General features: G+C 40.2%; 1 protein-coding gene across 3 annotated transcripts in view; it reads left to right on the plus strand.

The window, feature by feature from the left end:
• The window catches only part of cobl (cordon-bleu WH2 repeat protein), a 223,868-nt gene that overhangs the window by 116,997 nt on the left and 83,431 nt on the right, over positions 1-23,440 (plus strand). For all 3 annotated transcript variants that reach the window (XM_052016260.1, XM_052016262.1, XM_052016261.1), the window contains 2 exons: positions 905-979; positions 11,734-11,922. In XM_052016260.1, coding sequence (XP_051872220.1) covers positions 905-979; positions 11,734-11,922 — 264 coding nt within the window. The remainder of the gene's footprint in view (positions 1-904; positions 980-11,733; positions 11,923-23,440) is intronic.

Raw genomic sequence — 23,440 nt, forward strand, 5'->3', positions numbered from 1 at the left:
TGGATGAACAACATGGGAATAGTTGCACTGAGATGGGCAATGGCTGGGAAGTATTGAAGGAGGATATGTGATAGTGTTATAAGATATGGAAGACATGAATAGATTTTGATCAGAGTTGCAAAGAATTCCATTTTTTTTCTTTTGGGCATCATTTGTTTGGAGAGATTCAAACATGGAATTACAGTAAAGAACTGCATCAATTTGAGTGTTAACAAATGTTCGATGGTATTTTTAAAAAGGGGAAATTAGAAATAAGGTGATGATATAATAGGATCCAGGCATTTTGAAGTTGGTTTTCTTGAGCAGAGATTTATGATGGCAGTTTGAAAAACGAAGAGCACAGAACCTGAGAAAAAGTAGCCATTTACAATGTCAGGAACTGTGGGGACCATAAAAAAAATTGTAGCATTTTGGTGGGAATATGGAATCAGGAATTGGGTCAGGTTGAGATGAGTTTGGAAAGGGCTTGTGGGAACAAGGAAATTTAAGTAGAAGAAGATACGGAATAAAGACTGTGACAGATGGAAGCCCTGTGGATAACTGGGCTTGGTGATGAAGTGAACAACAGCAAAAATAGCTGAAGCATCCTAGTGATGAAGTCCATGATCTCCTGATAGTACTTTATAAAAACATAGCATTAGATTGGGTACAATTTCGAGACAATCTGGAAGCATGGAGATACCTCACTGGACCAAAGATGCTACCTGGAAGTATCTCTATTGGCAAAAAGGAATTTGAAGATTAAGCTATTATTGTCTTCAATAAAAATTGACTTCTTCATCAAATTAAATGAGGCCACTGTACCTGAACATACTATTTTCTAGCAAGCTGCCAAGCATGGGATGATTTTGTTAATTGTTTTATGTTCTGTATCTGGCAATGGCAATGTTTACTTCTGTTTCAGAAAGGTGAACAGATGATTTTGGAGAATATTGATTGTGGTGGTGAATGCTTAACCCCAGCTGAATGCCAGTCTATTGTAAGTACTAACACAAGCTTCCGTGGAGTGCATATCAGCAATTGTCAATAATCCTACTAACAAAGCTCATTTAAAATTAAAATAAATGTATTTATGTTGCAATCTTGAATGATAATAATTTTAAGCTCTTTGAAAGCAATCATATGATTAATTGGATCTCTGTTTACTCTCATAGGTTCACTAAGTATCAATTAGCTGGTGTTTTTGGTGTTATATTGCTTATGCACATATAGAATAGACAGCTTTTTATGGCTTACTCTATTTTAACTTATTGGAATATTTTACTCTTCTACAAATTGAATTTCCTTGTGAAGGTGAATTGGTGCTCCTCAGAATTACTGTCTCAATTTAACTGTGATATTGGCTCCATGGAACTTGCTTGGGTATGTATAATACGAGTCTAACCTACTTCAATAAAGGGATGCATGACATCATTGATAGTGCTAATTAATTTGCATTCACCAAAAAATTACTCACTAGTACTTAATTTGGGTAATCTTGCTGGTGGGGTGAAAGGTGAGGGTTAGAGTTCCCCTGGTCCTCACCTTTTAGCCCACCAGCAAGATGTGTGGGCAAATTGTTTTTCTCTACTGAGAGACTGGTTGGTGCCTTGAATGGGCTGCTGAGGGAGTGATTGAAATGGATATGATAGTGGCATTTAAGATCTTGTTAGATAGGTCCCTGAATATGCAGGGAATAGAGGAATATGGGTCATGTATAGGCAGAAAGGAATTAGTTTATTTCAGCATCGTGTTTGGTGCAAGCCTTGTGGGCCGAAGGGTCTCTTGTGCTGTACAGTTCTACGTTCTATGTCCTATTACTGAGACTTTGGGAATCTTGAGTATTAAAAAAAAAATTGGTTTCGAATGTATTGCCTTTGAGGGGATAAAAAGGAGAAAGATTGTGGACACTTGAGGTTGGTATAAATTATGTGGAGCGTACCTCTATGGATTGCACAAGGTCCTTGGAAGGCTGAACTAAACGTAGTTTTCTTATCCCATAATTTAAGCCAATGTTTATTTGTTTCAGTTGCTTTCCAAATATTTATTGATCAATAGGGATCTCCTAAGGTGCTTAAAAATAGGCAGTGCCCTTCCTCTGCATTTTTTCATCCATTCCATTTATGTTTATACGACTATTAGTCAACTCATTAAGCATGTATATATGATGTTATATCACTTTTGCACCAAATAGACAAATCCAAACTAGATATGCAAAAATGATGAATGAACCTGTGTTTATTCTTAAATGGCATACATCCAGTAAAGCATTTTCAATGGATCTGCATTCAACCAAAGATTAAGAAAATAAAGCAAATCTTTGGGACCTGGAGCCTGTAAGCCCTGATTGCTTTGTTCCAAAGGAAACTCCCAGAAATCTGTATTTATCCAAGCATATTTCCTGTGGTTTATTTTATAAGTTCCCAGAAATCTGTATTTGTCCAAGCACATTTCCTGTAGTTTATTTTGATAGTTTCCAGAAATCTGTATTTGCCCAAGCATATTTCCTGTGGTTTATTTTGATGATACATTACATCTATTACCTTTCTATTTTCCAAAGGCTAGTGCTTCAAGAGGTACTGTAACCTCTTGCTGTTTTGCACTGATGGTATATGAGTTGAACTTCCAGTTAGAATTTCTTCCTATATTGTTTAATCAGAGAAAGCATAGCTGAAGGAACAGACGCTCAAATTTCTTTGGAGAATTTAATTTTGAGTTGAAATTTCAAGATTTGCGGGATTTCAATGCATGAATTAGATTGTAATGCATTGTTATCTGCTGCTTGGGTTTGATCAGCATCAATTTTCTATTCAAACAGATTTTCAGTATAGAAATAAAGTTTTAAGTTTGTTTCTGTGCCTAGGTCCTTGCACATCTTTGCTCAGATGCAGTTTTAATTCTGTCCCAGCTGTCTCCTAACGTGTTGTAATCCAAGGGTCTTTATTTACACAAGGGTCCTGGAAGTGTGAACTTAACATCCATTGAATTCTGAAGGTTGGGTATTTGATTCAGATTAATATTTATTCACAACATATTGTGTTTTAAAGTGAAGAAGTCACATCTTCAAATACAAGGAGCCCTTAACAATGGTTTATTTCTGTATTGTACTTAAATCACATGACTCAATTTAAATATTTTGGTGTATTCATTATGAAATCCTTTTTTTTTAACCAGTCACTAATGCCTAGTTTTTGGTATCTGCACATCAGCATGAAGGAAATGTATTAGAGCCTAATAATGCAAGTTGAAACAGGATAGTTCTTTGGGCCCCTTGAGCCTGCTGTGCTATTCGATAAGATGATGGCATATCCTGTCCCACACCAGCTTGACTGGTCGATTCCCTTATCCCCCATTTGTCTTGGTGTCCAAAAATTATCAGCACTGAGCACTGAACATTTTCAATGGCTCTGCTTTGACAGCCCCTTGAGGTAGATTTCAAAGATTTACAGCTCTCTGTAAGGAAATATCTCAACATTTCAGTCCAAAATTAACAATCCCTTATCCTGATACTGAGGGCTCTAATTCTAGACTCTCCAGCCAGAGGAAACATTGTCTCAATAACTAATCAGTCATTTGGTAAATTTGTACATATAACGAGTCTGTGCAAGATTAATATATTTTTCAGAAAAAGCAGAAATGTTGAATTCTCATTTTTTAAACACTCCACTATGGGTGGATCTGAAATGTTACTTTGTGCCACCAACTGTCAATGTGGTGAAAATCCTAATCGAGTTAATGTAGTCTCAGGACTGAAAATTCTGGGAACACTTAGCAGATCAGGTGGCATCTGTGGAAGGATAGTTGATATTTCAGGCCTTTGAAATTTTCTCTTGCCACAGATGTTGCCTGACCTGTTGAATGTTTACAGCATTTTCTGTTTTTATCTTGGATTTCTGGCATTTGCAGTCTTCTTTTAATTTTCTTAATCACTCAAATTGCTGCTAGTCAGTATCAGACTAAAAGGAAGATCAAGCTGAGCTGGTGTCACAGATGGATGACTGCAGATAGATCAAAAGCTCAATGCCATTTTATGCATGCTTTAAAAGAGAGAATAACACTACACCTGTGCAAATCCCCACAGCATCTGGCAACCCATTGACCTCCGTCTTGGAGGTTGACATCAGAACATCCTTCAAGAGGGTGAACCCCCGCAAGGCATCATGCCCCGACAGTGTACCTGGCAGGGTACTGAAAACCTGTGCTGACCAACTGGCTGGAGTGTTCAAGGACATCTTCAACCTCTCTCTGCTGCAGTCGGAGGTTCGCACTTGCTTCAAAAGAGCATCAATCATACCGGTGCCCAAGAAGAGCAGGGTGAGCTGCGTCGATGACCATCACCCAGTAGTGCTCTCATCGACTGTGATGAAGTGCTTTGAGAGAGTGGTTATGGCTCGAATTAACTCCTGCCTGAGAGAGGACCTGGATCCGCTGCAATTTGCCTACCGCCACAACAGGTCTACAGCAGATAAAATCTCACTGGCTTTGCACTCGGTTTTGGAACACCTAAACAACAGCAAAACATACATCAGGCTGCTGTTTATGGATTACAGCTCAGCGTTCAACACCATCTCAGTACTAATCAACAAGCTTCAAAACCTGGGCCTCTGCAACTGGATCCCCAACTTGCTTATCGAGTGTCATTGTGGATTGGTAGTAACAGCTCCTCACTGACAATAAACACAGGTGCTCCTCAAGGATGCGTGCTTAGCTCACTGCTCTACTCTCTTCACTCGTGACCGTGGCAAGATATAGCTCAAATGCCATCTATGGGTTCGCTGACGACACCACTGTTGGTAGAAACTCAGATTGCGACGAAGAGGCGGATAGGAGTGGGATAGATCAGCGGGTTGAGTGGTGTCGCAACAACAGCTTCGCACTCAGTGTCAGCAAGACCAAAGAATTGATTATGGACTTCAGAGAGGGGAAGTCGGGAGAAGACACATCAGTCCTCATTTGAGGGGTCAGTGGTGGAAAGGGTGAGCAGATTCAAGTTCCTGGGTGTCAACATCTATCTTGGGCCCAACACATTGATGCAGTCACAAAGAAGGCATGCCAGTGACTCCACATCATTCAAAGTTTGAGGAGATTTGGTATGTCACCGAAGACTCTTGCAAATTTCAACAGATGTACGGTGGAGAGCATTCTGACTGGTTGCATCGCCGCATGGTATGGAAGCTCCAATGTGCAGGATTGAAAGAGGCTGCAGAGGGTTGTAGACTCAGCCAGCTCCATCACTGGCACAACCCTCCCCACCATCAAGGACATCTTCAAGAGGTGGTGCTCAATAAGGCAGCATCCATCATTAAGGACCCCCACCATCCGGGACATGCCCTCTTCACATTACCACCATTGGGGAGGAGGTACAGGAGCCTGAAGACCCACACTCAACGATTTAGGAACAGCTTCTTTCCCTCTGCCATCAGATTTCTGAATGGTCCCTGAACTGATGAACACTACCTCGTTATATCCCTCTTTTGCACTATTTATTTGTTTTTATAACTTATAGTAATTTTTATGTCTTGCGCTGTACTGCTGCTGCAAAACCACGAATTTCACAACATACGTCAGTGATAATAAACCTGATTCTGATTGGGCCAATCAAGTTGGTTGAGGCAGTCTTGAGGAGGACTTCATAGAATGCATCCATGATAGCCTTCTTGAACAGCATGTTACTGAACCTACAAGCAAAAGTGCTATCTTAGATCTGGTCCTGTGCAATGAGACAGGTAAAATTAACAATCTAGTAATTAGGGTTCCTCTTGGAAAGACTGATCACAGTATGATTGAATTTATCATACAAATGAAGGGTGAAGTAGTTCGATCTAAAACCAGTGTATTATGCCTAAACAAGGGAGACTACAACAGGATGAGGATTAGCTAGCATAGACTGGGAACACAGGCTACGCGATGGGACAGTTGAGGAACAGTAGAAGACTTTCAAGGAGATTTTTCGTAGAGCTCAACAAAATATACTACAGTTAAAAGCAAGGCTGGTAAGGATGGGGAGAGCCAGCCTTGGATAACTAAGGAAATAAAGGAAGGCATCAAACTAAAAGATCAGGCATACAAAGGCGCCAAGAGTAGTGGGAAACTGGAAGATTGGGAAAACTTTAAAAAGCAACAAAGAACCACTAAGCAAGCAATAAGAAAGGGAAGATAGATTATGAAAGTAAACTAGCACAAAATATAAAAACAGATAGTAAAAGTTTTTTTAATTATATAAAGCAGAAAAGGGTAGCTAAAGTGAATGTAGGTCCCTTTGGAAGATAAGAAAGGGGAATTAATATTGGGTTATGCGGAAATCATTGCGGCTTTGGATGGCTATTTTGTGTCAGTCTTCACGGTGGGGAACACATCTAACATGGCAAAGGGAGATGTTATGGAAGCCGTGGAGGGTGAGGACCTCGCTACAATCACTATCACTAAAGAGGTAGTGCTGAGCAAATTAGTGGGCCTAAAGGTAAATAAGTTCCCTGGTCCTGATGGAATGCTTTCCAGGCTACTGAAAGAAATGGTGGAAGTTATAGTAGAAGCGTTTATAATAATTTACCAAAATTCTCTGGATTCTGGTCAGGTTTTGGCAGATTGGAAGACAGTGAATGTCATGCCACTGTTTGAAAAGGGATGTAGGTAAAAATCGGGTAAATATAGGTCAGTTAGCTTAACATCTGTAGTCAGGAAAGTGCTTGAAGCTATCACTGAGGAAGAAATAGCGAGACATCTGGACAGAAGTGGTTCCATTGGGCAGACACAGCATGGATTCAGGAAGGGCAGGTCCTGTTTGACAAACTTACTGGAGTTCTTTGAGGATATAATGAGTGCAGTGGATAGAGGGGAACAGGTGTTGTATACTTGTATTTCCAGAAGGCATTCGATAAGGCACCACATAAAAGACATATCCATAAGATAAGGATGAATGAAGTTGGGGGTAACGTATCAGCATGGATAGAGGATTGGTTAACCAATAGAAGGCAGAGAGTTGGGGTAAATGGGTGTTTCTCTGCTTGGCAATCAGCGGTGAGCGGAGTGCCTCGGGTCGGTGCTGGGCCCGCAACTGTTCACGATATACTTTAATGATTTGGAAGAGGAGACCAAGTGTAGCATATCTATGTTTGCTGATGACACTGAATTGAGTGGAAAAGCAAATTTTGCAGAGGATATGGAGAGTCTGCAGAGAGGTACAGATAAGTTAAGTGAGTGGACAAGCGTCTGGCAGATGGAGTACAATGTTGGTAAATGCGAGGTCATCCACTTTGGAAGGAAAAGAAGATCAGATTATTATTTAAATGGTGGAAGATTGCATCATGCTGTTGTGCAGAGGGACTTGGGAGTGCTTGTGCATCGCAGAAGGTTGGTTTGCAGGTTCAACAGGCTATCAAGAGGTCCCTTTATTGCTGGAGGCATTGAATTTAAGAGCAGGGAGGTTATGCTGCAACTGTACAGGGTACTGGTGAGGCCATACCTGGAGTACTGTGCGCAGTTCTGGTCTCCTTGAGAAAAGATGTACTAGCTTTGGAGGTAGTGCAGAGGAGGTTTACCAGGTTGATTCTGGAGATGAGGGGGTTAATCTATGAGGAGAGAGTGAGCTGCCTAGGAGTATACTCGCTGGAATTCAGAAGAATGAGAGGGGATCTTATGGAAACATAAAATTGTGGAAGGGATAGATAAGCTAGAGGCAGGAAAGTTGCTTCCACTAGTAGGTGAGACTAGAACTAGGGGACTGTTATGAAGTTCATTCTGGGTTCATGCAGTTGAGGTAAGCTTGACCTGTTACCAATCACTTGAGAAAATGGTCTTTGATGATATCATAAGGCAAGCAGAGAGTTAGTGCCAGGTCAATGTTGAAATCATTATAAGGAGCCACAAAATGAATGTGGTGTGCAGAAAATTCTTCACAAGAATTTCTGTTTTTCTTTAAAGTCAGGCTTATTTAAGTATGAAACCTTTCAGTTATGTAATAAATTTAATGAAGATGATTGAGGGTAGGGCAGTAGATATTGCATACATGGGCTTTAATAAAGCTTTTGATAAGATCCTTGATCCAGAAGACTAAGACTCATGGGATCCATGGTGATTTGATGGATTGGATTCCATAGAAGTTGGAGGTTAGTGGTGGAGGGGTGTTATTCTGACTGGAGGTTTGTGACCAGTGCTAGGACCTCTGATTGTGATATACATAAATAATTTGGACAAAAAAGTCGGTGGTCTGATTTGTAAGTTTGCAGACAACACGAAAATTGGCAGAGTTGTGGATAGCCAGGAAGGTTGACAAAGGAAACAGCAGGATATAGGACATATGGACAGAGAAATGAGCTTAGTCCAGACAAGTGTGAGGTGTTGCAGTTTGGGAGGTCAATTGTAAGAGAAAGTTGTAAAATAAATGGCAGGACCCTTAGAAGCATGATGTAGAGAAGGATATGGGGGTGCAAGTCCATAGCTTCTTGAAAGTGGCAACACAAGTAGATACGGTGGTCAAGAAGGCATGTGGCATATATGCCTTCATTGGTTGGGGTGTTGAATATAAATTGAGAAATTTTCTCTGGAGAGTCAGAGGCCGAGGGGGAAAAAGATAAAAGCATAGAAAATGTTGAGAAGCATAGGGTAAATAGAGACTTTTTCCTGGAGTGGAAATATGAAATACCATAGGGCATAGATTTAAGGTAAGAGAGAAAAAGGTTACAGGAGATTTACTTGGCATGTTTTTTACACAGAGAGTGGTAGGTACCTAGAATGCACTGCCAGAGGAGGTGATGGAAGCAGATATGATCACAACACTTAAGAGGCATTAAGACAGGCACATGTACATGCAGGAGATGAAGGGTAATGGACCATATGCTGGTAGATGGGATTAGTTTAAAATGACATCATGTTCAGCACAGTGATCATGGGTGGAAGGGCCTATTCCTGTGCTCTCCTGTTGTGTATTCGAGATTCTATATAAGGGATTGTATCTATTTAAGGTGAGGAGGAATTCCTTCTCCAGGGTTCTGAATTATTGGAATTTTCCACCCCAGAGGGCTATGGAGGCTGAATCATTCATTATATTCAAGATTGAGAGAGACTGATTTTTAACCTGCAGGTGAGATGAGGGTTGTGGGGAACAGGTCAGAAAGAGTTGAAGTCAAGATCAGATCAAACTCAATCCTATTGAATGGGCTGTATCGTCTACTACTGCTTCTTACATCAAGTTAACAGGGTTTTACGGGAATAATTTTTGTTTGACTTCTCGGATTAGCTCTTTTTCTTTGAGGATGTGATGAGCTGATTAGATGAGGGGAAACAACGCACGTAATTTATCCTGATTTTCAAAGGGCACTTAAGGTTATGTGGGGGGGGGGGGAAATTGGTACATGAAATAGGATTTGCAAATTGAGAATAACAGATTAGCAGAGAGTTGAGGACTAGCAAAATGGCACTTCCATAAAATTGATATACGCTGTGGGCCATGCACAGAAATCAAGTCAGAGCAGCCAGGACAATTCCTGCATGAGATTTTCGAGAGGATTATTAACTCCTTTGCAAATTTGAAATGTTAAACCAAGCAGATCATGCTCGTTATTTTTATTCATCCAGTCAAGACTAAAACTGTACAGTTGTTGATTAACAACCCCCTGTACATTTTCGTAGTCAGTCATCCACATACCTTTTGCTTGGCTTAGTACTTTTGCACATTATTCACTAGTGGCTGCAAATAGAATGGTGAATTATTCTCGCATGTAGTGGAGAAGGTTGCAGTGACCATGAGCAGCTCTGATCTGTCTTCAGATTACATTATCTCATCTTGAGCAGCAACAGCTGGGTTAATTGGCTGAATGGGCAACAGCGAAAGTGCTGTTGGATTGTCACTGGTGGGAGAAGAGAGGCTGCCACTCAGGGAGAGCAACAGATCTGAACTTCAGAGCTGCCACTCCCTAAAGGAAGGGCATCAGCAACCCTCGCCATCTGCTGGACAGATTGCTGGGCTGCTGTGATAATTTCAAAATGCCTTCCAGTAATGGAATCCTGAGTTATGATGGCAATAATCTGGGTTTCCAGGACAAACTGGTAAATTGGAATAGCCAAAGCTTCAGCCACAGCACACATACCTTGACTCGCTTCTGCTTGTACAACCATTGAGACTGTGACCTTTGCTATTAGATGCTGCACCATTGTAGGATATGAAAGTCTTGACAAAGACCAGGCCGCCACTTCTATGCTGGATAAATGGGCACCCATTTCTGCACAAAGCCATGTGCAGGATTGAAGTTGGGATTAACCATGTTCCTAAAAATCTCACACAGGCACACTGGTTAGGTTACTGGGGTAGAAAACAGAGTTTTAATTCCATCATGGCAGCTGGGAATTAAATAATTAAACTCAAATACCTGGTTTGCACTTTTAATGGCACTGCTAACATGTGGTGCAACTTGTGGTGAGTGGTGTATTTGTACTCCAAAATCCTTCTATTCCTCTACACCACCTAAAGTCATGCCATCCAAGGAATAAGTGACGTACCTATTCTAACCACAAATATGCCATTCTTGAATTTGTGTTGAATTTCATTTGCCAATTTTCCCATTCTGCAAGATTATGGAAGTTCTGTAATTTATTCCAGTTATCCTGAATATTGTCCAATCCCTTTATTTGGCAACATCTGGAAATTTTGAAGTTATAGTTTTATTTCTGGATTCTAAATCATAATAAAATTGTGAACACCAGTGATCCCAGCAATAAACTCTGTAGAATGTTGTTACCCACCTTACTCCTCCACCTTACTCCTCCACCTTATTCCCACTCGGTGCTTTCTGTCCTAAAGCCAGCTGGCGATCTGTTCTTCTACTTGTCCGCTTATTTTGCATTCCCTGACCTTTTCCGTCAGTCAGTTATGGGATACCTTATGAAAAGCATTTGGAAAATCTGGATAAATTACATCTGCAGCATTAGCATTGCCTGCTCTCTGTTATCTCCAAAAAATTCTGTAAGTTGGCCAAGCAAGAGCTTTCCTTTTTGAAATCTATGCTGACTTTTCATTTTTATACTTTGTTTCTTGAAGTTCTTCTCCCTTTATAAGGGATCCCTTTTTCAACCATCATTGTTCTAACTGGTCCATAATTCCCTGGACATGTCCTAACCCTCTTCTTAAACATTGGTCTAATTTTATTATTTGCCAGTCTTCTGACCCTGTACCATTTTCTAACAAATTAAGCATGTTGTCAACTCTTTGTTGTCTCTTAGGTCTTCCTTAAATTTTTGAATATTCTGGAGGAATGAAGGGATGCGAGGACAGTGCAGGAAAATGGCATTGACGTTAAAGACCAGCCATGATCTTGGTGAATGGAAAAGTAGACTCAAAAAGCTAGATGGCCTACTCGTGCTCCTATTTCTTGTTTATTATGCTATCTGGACCTAGGGATCTTACTTTGTGATAAAGGGGGAAGGTGGAAAGAATAAATCTGGGAAGGGATGGGCATCAAGACTGAAACCAATGACAGTGGTCCCAGCTGAGAGAGGGTACTGAAGGCCTGTTAACTGCAGATGATCCATCTAGTGGATATGTAAATTGTGGGAGATGAATGAATGTATTATTCAACTACTACTTACACATGTTGTATTGACTCAATTTTCTCTAACTGGAGATACTACTTGACTTGCTGGGTACTTCCAGCATTTTCTGTTTTTATTTCAGATTTCCAGCAAAAGTTAAATAATTTCTGAAATAATGAAATGAATATACATTATTTTTGTAAGTCATTTATCTTTCCATTCTAATGGCAGGGTTATTCAACTGCTCCACCCACACCAAATGTTAATACGCGATCAGCTACTTTGAACCCATCACTATCTGCTAGCGATGTTTCAAGAATGTGTCAAACAATGGATGTAAAGAAACGGAGAGCACCGCCCCCACCATCAGCTCCTCCAGAACATACAAATGTGAAACGTGTGGAGGACAGTGCACAAGAGGTATTAATACGTAGTTGTATAGCTCAGAAATAAGCTCTTGGTATACCATATCTATGCTGACCATCAAGTATCATCTGTACGATACAAGTATCATTAGCGCTTGCCTTGTATTAATTTTAAAACTAGTTTTAAATAAAAAAATTATTTCCCAGGGTTATTATTCAAGTGCTTGTCTAGATACTGCTTTAATGTTGTGATGTACATTTTGAGCACAATGAATATAAGTTACTGAGAAAAATAAAGTGCTATTAAATATTAGGTTCAGTGAAGCAATTTGAAATTTTCCATGTTACCAAACAGAATATCATAAAATGAGAAAAGCACGAGGTTTCATGGAATAATTTCTCTTTGTATCATCAGTTGGTGAAAAGTTTTTCACACGGTAATTGTGCCTTTCCAGCATCTCTTTATCTGTCTATATTTGGTATATAGTTCAAATTGATGGAAAGGAAATTGAAATGCAGGAAAGTGAGAAAGAAAAATGAATGGAAGTTGGAGAGAATGAATGATTTGTGTCCAAATTTGGGACAGAAGCACAAGCAGAAATGGAGGTAGCATGGTGGGGAGATTCTGATGTTAAGATGCATTATAAAGTAGAATGTCTGTGTGTTCCACACACAGCTCGGTAATGAAACAACCTAAAGGTTTGAATTTTGTATACAAGTTAGGTTTAGCATAAGGATGTGCACTGTGCTTAGTTTTTCTCAAACCCCTAACAGGAAACCCTCCAAAGCTTAAAGGGAGCCTAATTTTCATTTTCCTGACTGAAAATTGAGATTTTTTTCAGATCTATTTTTGAGGTTGTAAATATTTGGGTGGACCTGACATAAGTATTTTTGGTCTACCTGAACCACAAAGAGAAATTGAAAATTTGAGCACCAAGTTTCTACAGTAGCCCTGCTACAATATAAAGCAGTTAGATGAATACATGCGAGAGAAAGATCCAAGTTTAATGAGATACCAAGGAAATGCCTAGGATACTATTACAGAGGCTGTTTACAATGGCCAAGGAATTTCTACTTTGGTGGAACAGGAAAAACTTACTTTATTAAATTACTTTTGGCTAAAGTTTGAAGACAAAACATGATTGCCCTGGCCACAGCATCATCAGGGATTGCTTGAATACTTCAGACAGGGGGGAAATGGCATATTTGGCTTTTAAACTCTCTTTAAATTTGACAAATGTGGAGTCACCAATATCTAACATTGGTCGGCAACTTGCAAGGAAAATAAAAATTCTAAAACTCTTCATCTGGAATGAATGTATAATAGCTCACAAGGCAGCCATTGAAGCATTAGATCGAACATTGCAAGATCTTGGATGACACAATAATAAATTAGAGGGAGGTGTTTTTAGTGCTAGCTGGAGATCTTTGTCAAATGTGACCAGTAATTCCATGAAGTACTAAAGCAGATGAATTGAAAGCTTCTATTGTAGCATCATACATTTGAGAAAATATTAAATGATTATGCTTGAAAACCATCTGTGAGAGTTTACTTTGAATTTACTCAAATTTGGAAATGGGGATATTAAACTGAAGAACTCAACAGGAACGATTTCGATGAAAAACTTGGGCTGAACTGTTAACATCACTTTGTGACTTGATGCAAGCTGTTTTTCCAAATGTCACTCAACGTTATTTGAATTACCAATAGTTGCATGAAAGAGCAACTTCAGTACGAAAAAATGACACAGTGCAGGCTATGAATAAAGAGCTTTCAAAGCTTCCCAGGCAACTTGTGCAATATAAATCTATTGACTATGTGACAGATGTTGATGCAGCTGTGCATTTTCCTGTTGAATGTCACCACCTGGTGTGCCATCACATAATCTTGAACTAAAAGGGGGAACTCCAATCATGCTATACAGGAACTATGCAACACCACAAGATTATCAGTTCAAAATCACATACAATTGAGGCTACTAAATGACTACTGTTGGGGAAAATGTCTTCATTCCTTGGATACCAATTATCCCATCTGATCTACGTTTTTAATTTAAGTGACTTCAGTTCCCTGTTCAACTTAGTTTTGCTGTGAACACTAACTAGGCACAAGGACAATCACCGAAATTTGTTGGACTTAATCTTGAAGCTCAGTGCTTTTTCCATGGTCAGCTTTATGTCAGTTGCTCCAGAGTTGGTGATAAAAATAATCTTTGTACTTCTACTCCATATTCAAAAGAGAGAAATATGGTGTATTCTGAAGCACCTCAACATTGAAATCAAGTAAATGTGCACATTCTGCATAGGTGCATGCATTCTTAAAGAAAACTACGTAAATCTTTGCACACCTATTTGTTTAGTGTGAATGTTTTTATTGGTAACTTTTAATTAAACTGCATATTTTGAACCCAATGATATTTAATCTCCAAATTATATTATTCATAGAATAATTATATATTTAAATTCAATTTTGTTTCATTTACAAGGAATGTTATAACACCCAAATGCATGGAAATAACTGCAAACATGATGATTGCGAGCATAATAACCTGAGCAATGCAGGTTAGTTGATAATGAGAGAAGTGCAAATCTTCAGAAAAATTCACAGGGAAAATAGATCATGTTAAAGGAAGAATTCAGTCTTTTAAAGAGGTCATATGTACTGGTGTAATGAAAATCCATGATGCTAACTAAGCCTTTGACTCAGCTAAACTAATTCAGGACAAAAACACAAGTGCTGCAGCTGGTCCTGGAGCACCTGTAATAACGAAGGGACATTTAAGATCTCTGCTCTGATGATCCTGATAGTTGAATAGGCTGTTGATGCCTACTATCAACATCTGTGCTTGAATAATGGCCAGTTGTGTAAGATACCACACAGTGATCTACGACCATACAGCCGCATTTCACGAAGTTGTCAGTGTTTTGGAGAAGAGAGGAGGAAGGAAGTAAATCAGCTTTTTTTTAAAAAAAGGGAAAACGTTCATATATGTGAATAAGGGGCAGTTTATTAAAACTCCAGGAAGCTAGAAATTCTTCCACAAGGCAAAAACATTTCTCTGCAATGTGTAACAGAATTTTAGCTGACATTGTCATATTAGGTCACTTGTACACGTTATATTGGAATTGGTTTATTATTGTCACTTGTACCGAGGTACAGTGAAAAACTTGTCTTGCGTACTGTTCATACAGATCAATTCATTACACAATGCATTGAGAGAGTACAGGGTAAAACAATAACAGAATGTAGAATAAAGTGTAACAGCTTCAGAGAAAGTGCAGTGCAGGTAGACAATAAGGTGCAAGGTCACAGTGAGGTAGATTGTGAGGTCAAGAGTCCATCTTATTGTACTAGGGAACTGTTCAATAGTCTTATAACATTGGGATAGAAACTGTCCTTGAGCCTGGTGGTACATGCTTTCAGGCTTTTGTATCTTTAGCCCTATGGAAGAAGGAAGAAGAGAGAATGTCTAGGGTGGGTGGGGTCTTTGATTATGCTGGCTGCTTTACCGGGGCAGCGAGAAGTGTAGATAGAGTCCATGCAGGGGAGGCTGGTTTCTGTGATATGCGGAGCTGCGTTCACAACTCTCTGCAATTCCTTGCACTCACAGGCAGAGCAGTTGCCATACTAATCCGTGATACAACTGGATAGGATGCTTTCCATGGTGCATCGATTAAAATTGGTAAGGGTCGACAGGGATATTCCAAATTTCTTTAGCCTCCTGAGGAAGCAGAGGTGCTGGTGAGCTTTCTTCCTTATACAACTGTAAACTAAATTCAAGTTCTTCCTGAATATGATGTAGAACACAGAATAGTCTAGCACAGGAACAGGCCCTTCACCCCATAGTATCTGCACTGAACACTATGCCAGATTAAACTAAATCTCTTCTGCCTGTACCTGATCCATATCCATCCATTCCCTGCATGTTCATGTGCCTATCTCACAGCCACCACCACCACCGCCCCCCCCCCCCACCCCCAACTATTGTATCTGTTTCCACCACTACCCCTGGCAGCCAGTTCCAGACACCTACCACTGTCTTTGTGGTTTGGGGGGGGTGGGAACTTGCCCTGCAAATCTCCTTTAAACTTTCTCCCTCTTACCTTCAAATGCATGTCCTCTAGTACTTGACATTTCTATCCTGGGAAAAAGATTCTGGCTGTCCACCCTATCTATAGCCTCCCATAATTTTGCAAACTTCTCTCATGTCTCCCCTCAGCCTCTACCACTGCAGAGAAAACGACCCAAGTTTGTCTAACCTCTCCTTATAGCTCATACCCTCTAATCCAGGCAACGTCCTGGAAAACCTCTTCTGTACCCTTTCCAAAGACTCCACATCCTCCTTGTAATGGGGCAGCCAGAATGGCACACAATACTCCAAGTGCAGTCTAACCAAAGTTTTGTATAGCTGCAATGTGACTTCCTGATACTTGTGCTCAATGAAGACCAATGAAGGCAAGCATGCAATATGCCTTCTTTACCACCCTATCTAATCACATGGCCACTTTCAGTGAGCTATGGATTGGACCCCAAGATCCCTCTGTACATCAATGCTGGGACGGGTCCTGCATTAACTGTATACTTGTACCTCCCAAAGAGCAGCACCTCACCCTTGCTTGAGTTAAACATCATTTCTCTGCCCATATCTGCAACTGATATACTGTATATTTGCTGTATCCTTTGACAGTCCTCTACACTGTAGCCGTCTACCAATCTTTGTATAATCTGCAAACTTACTAACCCACCATTTACATTTTCATCCAAATCATTTATATACATTACAAACAAGAGGCCCCAGCATGTACATGGAGTCTTCCATGTGTGTGTAGTGACATCTGAATGAAATGGACATCTTGGTGTCACTTGGCTAAATCTTTTACCGATAAATTCAGCAATATTTACTTTAGCACACTGTGTTCCGCCTCAGCAATTGACACTATTGTCTTCAATGGATGAATTTCAAAGGCAGTGTACACCGTGCTAATATTGATTATTACAGCAAGTGTAACGCACCTTATCTGGAGAATTGAGGCATGTTTCAGCTTGTGTTAAGGAGACCAACTTTACCTGACACCCAGCCGAGGGGACCGAAGTGTCCATCATATTCCAGTTAGTTCCTTCTTGTTACTTCTCTTTCCCTGTTTTGTTCCTGTCCCTTCCCCAGCCACCAACCTGCTCCGTGCAATTAGACACGCCACACTCCAGTCCCATAACTGACCATAACCTTTTATCCCCCTCAGGCTTCAAAGGGACTGCATTTCTGATTCCCCACTATTATATGATGGCATGCCTGAACCCCTGATGCATGTGCCCTATTTTCTGATGTCATTTCATCACCCTGGTGCCTCTGACTGCGCTAATTCTCCAATCTTTCCTACCCCCATCACCTGGATTCTTCCATCCTTCCCCCACCCGTCACAGATTTTGTGTGTGTGTCTCAAACCCATTACCTGCAATGCATCTGACTTTTGTCAGCTGCACATTGAAGCTTGTGGATGAATCAAGAATGAGTTCACTTGAATAAAGGTTTTTCTATTGTAGGTGATGCATTAGACCTCCTGTGCAGTAGGATTTGGAGGACCCATAAAACTACCAAGGGACTATGCATTGCAACACTTAAAAACATCTTCCTGATATGAATGACTTTTTAAGCCATGATCCAGTAATATGCAAGCAGTATTTCTGAAAGCATGAATAGGCTTTCTGATATTTGGCATTAATAATAGAACAAGTTAAGCCATTGTTTAAACCTTCCCTTTATGGAAAATATTGTTTTTTTCAGGATGTACGTCATGAGAAACATATTTCCTTCCTGGATTGATATTTGTTTACAGTAACTGTGTATATAGTTGCACTGTAGTTAGTGATGCCAACTATAAAATAAGTTTCTGATCAGGTTTAGCAAGTATGAATTATGGCAGCGATGTACAAATACAGTTCACATATTTAAACTGAATTTCAACCCTGTTCTTTAGCGAGGAAACAACATGGTAGAAGATTGATGAAGATAAAAAAAAATGCTTTTCAAATCCTAGTCTATTAATTCCATTGCAAAGAATCATGGTTTTAATGTAGATATTTTTCAGGTCAGCAGTTACCATTGTATGCCATTGAAGTTGTATCTCTTCACTGAATACAGTAATTCTGCTTAAGGGAGTTTTTAAGATTCATGTTGGTGATGGTTGAAGAGAGAAGAACATCAGGTGGGTAGAACAAGTGAGTAAGTGCACATCAAGGGAATTCAAAGCCTAAATTGCATCCATTTTAATGCGAGGAATATAACAAGGAAAATAGATGAACTCAAAGCTTTAACATGGGAGTCTACAATGTTGTTGCCATCACTGAGACCTGGTTGAAGGATGTGCAGGACTGGCTGTCAATATCCCAGGGTATAGAATTTTCAGGCGAGACAGCCAGCGGAGGTGGGGGGAGGGGGGGTCAGTAGAATGGGAGCAGATATTGCACTGTTCTTCAAAGATTCTATTACTGAGGGAGGTTATCTAGAAGGCTCCTCAAACGAGGCTTTATGGGTAGAGATTAGAAACAAAAAGGGTGTTGCCACTTTGCTGGGAGTGTACCACAGACCACTCAACAGTCATCAGGAGATGGAGGAACAGATATGTAGGCAGATATCAGGGAGATGCAATAATAATAGAATTATTGTACTGAGGGCCTTTCAGTTTCCCAAATGTTAACTGGGGTTGCCTTAGCATTAAAGGTTCAGAAGAGGTGGAATTTTTGAGGTGTGTCCAAGAGAGATTTTTGACACAGTATGTAGACAGACTAATGAGGGAAGAAGCATCACTGGTCCATGGGGAATGTGGCTGATTAGGTGGAGGGAATGTTAGTGAGGATCATTTTGGAGATGGTGACCATAACTCCATATATTTTAAAGTGATTATGGAAAAGGATAGGAATGGACCAGTAATATAGATCTGAAATAGGGGGAAGGCTGATTTTATTAACATAAGGAGGACTTGGCAAAGGTAGGTCTACATCTGCACAGTGGGAAGCATTCATAGGAGAAACAGCAAGAGTTCAAGGCCAACATGTTCCTGTGAAGATAAAAGCAAAGGCTGAGAGTATAGGGAACCCTGAATGTTGAAGGATATTGAGAGTGGATAAAGAGGTAGGGAAAAAAAGAAACCTGATAGGTGTAAGGAACTAATTTCAGAAGAGGCCTGTCAAGAATATGAAAAGTGTAGAAAGGTGCTTAAAAAGGAAATTAGGAAGGCTAAGAATGGTTATGAAAAATCACTAGCAAACAGGATTAAGGTATATCCAAAGGTGTTCTTTGAGTATATTGAGGACAAAAGAATAACCAGGGCAAAAATAGGACCCATTAGGTACAACTGGGGCAATCTCTGCATGGAACCAGAAGATATAGGTGAGGTCCTAAATAAATACTTTTCATTGGTATTCACAAAAGATATAGACTTTGTAGTTGGATAATTCAGTGAAAGAGTAGGTGAAATTTTGGTGTGGGTTTCCCTAAATAAAGAGGAGGTTCTTAATGCCATAGCAGGCTTAAAGGTGGATAAATCCCCAGGACTGGATGGGGTTTATCCCAGGCTGCGGTGGGGAGGCAAGGGAAGAGATTGTTAGAGCTCTGCTGAGATTTTTGTATCTTTGCTGGACAATAGACACCTGTGCCTAACATCAGTAGTAGGGAAGATGCTGGAAAATATTATGAAGGAATGGATTAATGATCACTTGGAAAGGCAAGGACTAATTGGAGACAGACAGCATGGTTTTGTCAAGGATAGATCCTGCTGACCATTTTGATTGAATTTTTTTTGAAGCGGTAGCAAAGTTTATTGATGGGGGCAGGGCAGTGGATGTGATTTACATGGACTTTAGTGAGGCTTTTGACAAGATCCCACATGGGAGATTGGCTCAAAAGCTGAAGGCCCATGGATTATGGGTAAGTTGGCAAACTGGATCCAAAATTGGCTTGGCAGTAGGAGACGGTGATGGTAGAGGTTTGTTTGTGCAATTGGATGCCTGTGACAAATGATGTTCCACGAGGATTGGTGCTGGGATCCTTGTTGTTTGTAATATATGTGAATGATGTGGATGTGAGGGGCATGATCCGTAAGTTCATGGATGACAGGAAGATCAGCGGAGTTGTTGATGACATAAAGATAGGCTGCAAAGAAGTATCGATGTGTTGGTGAAATGGGCTGAAATATGGCAGTCCTGATGCAGGGTTTCAACCCGAGATGTTGACAATTCCTTTCCCCCACATATGCTGCTCGACCCACTGAGTTCCTCCAGCAGATCGTTTGTTGTTTCATTAGTCAGGGCATTGAATACAGAAGTAGGGAGATTATGCTCCAACTTTATAAAAGCATTGGTCAGACTCCATGGGTCTACAGTGTGCAGTTCTATAGGAAGGATGTAGAGGAGATTTACCAGGATGTTGCCTGGGATGAAGCAGTTCAGCTATGAGGAAAGACTGGAGAAGCTAGGTCTGTTCATCCTGGTGCGGGGGATGTTAATAGGGAACATGATTGAGGTATATAAAATTATGAGAGGTATAGTTAGGGCAGACTGCAGGAAACATTTCCCTATATCAGAGGTAGATAAAATTAGAGGGCATGGATTTAGGGTCAAGGGGCAAGAGATTTAGAAGAGATATGAGGGGAACCTACACCCGGAGAATGATGAGTGCTAGGAAATGGGATTAATGCAGAAGGGTGTGCACTGGTTGTCCTGGATGAGTTGGGCTGTATGGTTTTATGACTGTTTGTTGCTCACTGCTGTCAAATGAGCATAAAACAGCTGCCTTGTGCCATAGTAAGCAAACAAGCTGTATTTAAAAGGGAGAGGGTAGACAGGACCCCCTGAAAAGCAGGTATTTTAGGATTTCTATCATTCAGCTGATCTCCTGCCAGCTGCATGTGCAAAGACTGAGAGAACCTGTGTAGAATTTCAGAGCCATTGTATTTCAGATGAAAAATCAGAAGGTGCATGATGCACAATATTGTTAGCATTGTATTTTCTGTGTCTTCTGTATTCAACAATCCCTTCTTTGATTGAAACAAAACTTTTAGTAGTTTAATTTGTTGATAAGATTCTAAAGCATATTTTGTTTCCTAACAGGAAATATTTGCCGAGAAATTCAGCTGCACAGTATAAGATTTTTAAATTCTTAGATTGAATTAAAACTGACTTCTAAGTGTGATGGACACTTCTTATAATCAATTATTAAACTATCTTTTTTCCTGTGTTTTTGCACATACATCTGAAGCACATTAGTCAAGTCAATCCCAGTGCTTCACAGTTTGCATCTGCAATTGTTACATTGGTAAACAGATTGATAACAAAGAGATGGTGGACTATGCACAGGAAAGAAGGTCCTCACACAAAGAAGAAGCCCCAGTTTTGTGGTACTTGAAGGGACAGACTAATATCTGAAACAAAAACAGAAAATGCTGGAGACCTTTTTGATATTCACAAGCTTGTAGCTAACTCTTTGTTGAGGGAGTCTGTTAGTATAAGCCTCATTGAAGCCAGCTGAGCACCAATGATGGAACAAATTTTTTATAATGCAAGTAAAAACCCTCAATGTTTTCTTTGAGAGCCTCCAGGTGTTCCAGTACTGTCTGGGTATCCACTTTTACCATCATGATATCAAAGTCAATATTGGAGAATTGGATTCAAAGCAGAAGGTTCTGAAAACTCTGCAGGTCAAATGGCATCCAGAGAGAGAACCAAGAACACATGATCAGTACTGGAAAAATGAGAAAAGATGTAGATGAGTGAGGAAGGGTGGATAACAGAGGGAATATCTGTTTATAGGTGCAGACCAAGTTATTAAATCAACAATTACATGACAAAAGGCAGTTAGAGACGGAGGAGTGGAAAAAGAAACTACCTGAAACAGAAAGACATGGCCATACCTGTGGACAAAGGGAAGAAAGCAGTGGTTACCTGAAATTAAGTTCTGTATTGGTTCCTGAGTGCTGCAATGTGCCGTGACAGAAGATAAAGTGCTGTTCCTGAAACTTTCTGTGGGAATTTCGGAGCAAAGTCAGAGCTCAGAAATTTAAGTGACACTTATGTGGATTCACTGACTTTGTTCAGTATAGTGAATTATGTACTTGCTCCTGTGCCTGTTTTAAATAGTTCACCCAAAGTTCTGTGGAGCTTGCCAGAATCACTGCCATTTTTCCACGCAAGTATTACCATGGTTCAGATTCCCTTGAGAATGTGGAAATACTGAACTTGCTGTACTGGTTCTGTATAAGAGCAATCCTGCTCCCTCATCCTTTTCCTAAATCCCTTCCTTTCAGATCAGATTGTTTAAAAAGTACTGCCCTTAATCAGCCCAGCACCAACAATATTTCTTGGCTCAAGCTGTTTATTGGCATAGAGCTACTTCATTGCAGGGCTTTTAAGCAGGCAGATTAAGTTTAAGTTGCTTATCAATCTGTCTGTAATAGATAATCTAAATATGGATACACAGTCTTAATTCTCTGACTTCTTTCACCATGCTTTGAATTAAACCACTCAACTCAGTGTAACAAGAAAAATGATTTTGGGTGGAGTTAGACTGTAATAACCACTGCTTTTCATTTCTTGATTGTTGATTCAAAGGACAATCAAACTCTGGCTTCTAATCTTTTGGAAGGAATGTGGAAAATTTGATTATCTTCTCTGTTGGCATTGAACCTGAATCTGGTGCTGCACTTTATCCTAAGTGGAAAAAATATTTTATTTGTACCCTTCTTTCGAGAGAAATATCGAACACTAAATGTCAATGGCTCATCTGGTGAACCTCTTCAAGATATCTTTAGACTGCATCTTGTTCAATCAGCATCTTAACTTGCTCCATACACTTCTGAACTAAACATTTATAACCAAGTGATTACTAAGTAAATAAAATTTGCATGCCAGGTAGTTGGTTGTGTCAGTTTATTCTTGGTATTTGCATCTTTGCCTTAAAAGCTGATAAAGCATCAAAACATTATTACTGTCGCTCAAGTTAGAAACATAGAAAAACTACAGCACAATTCAGGCTCTTTGGCCCACAAAGCTGTGCCAAACATATCCCTACCCTAGAAATTATTAGGCTTACCCATAGCCCTCTATATTATTCAGCTCCATGTTACCTATCTAACAGTCTCTTGAAAGACCCTATCGTATCCACCTCCACCACCGTTTCCGGCAGCCCATTCCACGCACTCACCACTCTCTGAGTAAAAAATGTACCCCTGACATCTCCTCTATATCTACTCCCCAGCACCTTAAACCTATGTTCTCTTGTGGCCACCATTTCAGCCCTGGGGAAAAGCCTCTGACTATCTACCCGATCAATACCTCTCATCATCTTATACACCTCAATCAGGTCCCCCCTCATCCTCTGTCTCTCCAAGGAGAAAAGGCCGAGTTCCCTCAGCCTGCTTTCTTAAGGCATGCTCCGCATTCCAGGCAGCATCCTAGTAAATCTGCTCTGCACCCTCTCTATGGCTTCCACATCTTTCCTGTAGTGAGGCGACCAGAACTGAGCACAATACTCCAAGTGGGGTCCGACCAGGGACCTATAAAGCTGCAACAATACCTCTCG

This window comes from Pristis pectinata, chromosome 5, assembly GCF_009764475.1.
Source record: "Pristis pectinata isolate sPriPec2 chromosome 5, sPriPec2.1.pri, whole genome shotgun sequence".
Taxonomy (NCBI): Eukaryota; Metazoa; Chordata; class Chondrichthyes; order Rhinopristiformes; family Pristidae; genus Pristis; species Pristis pectinata.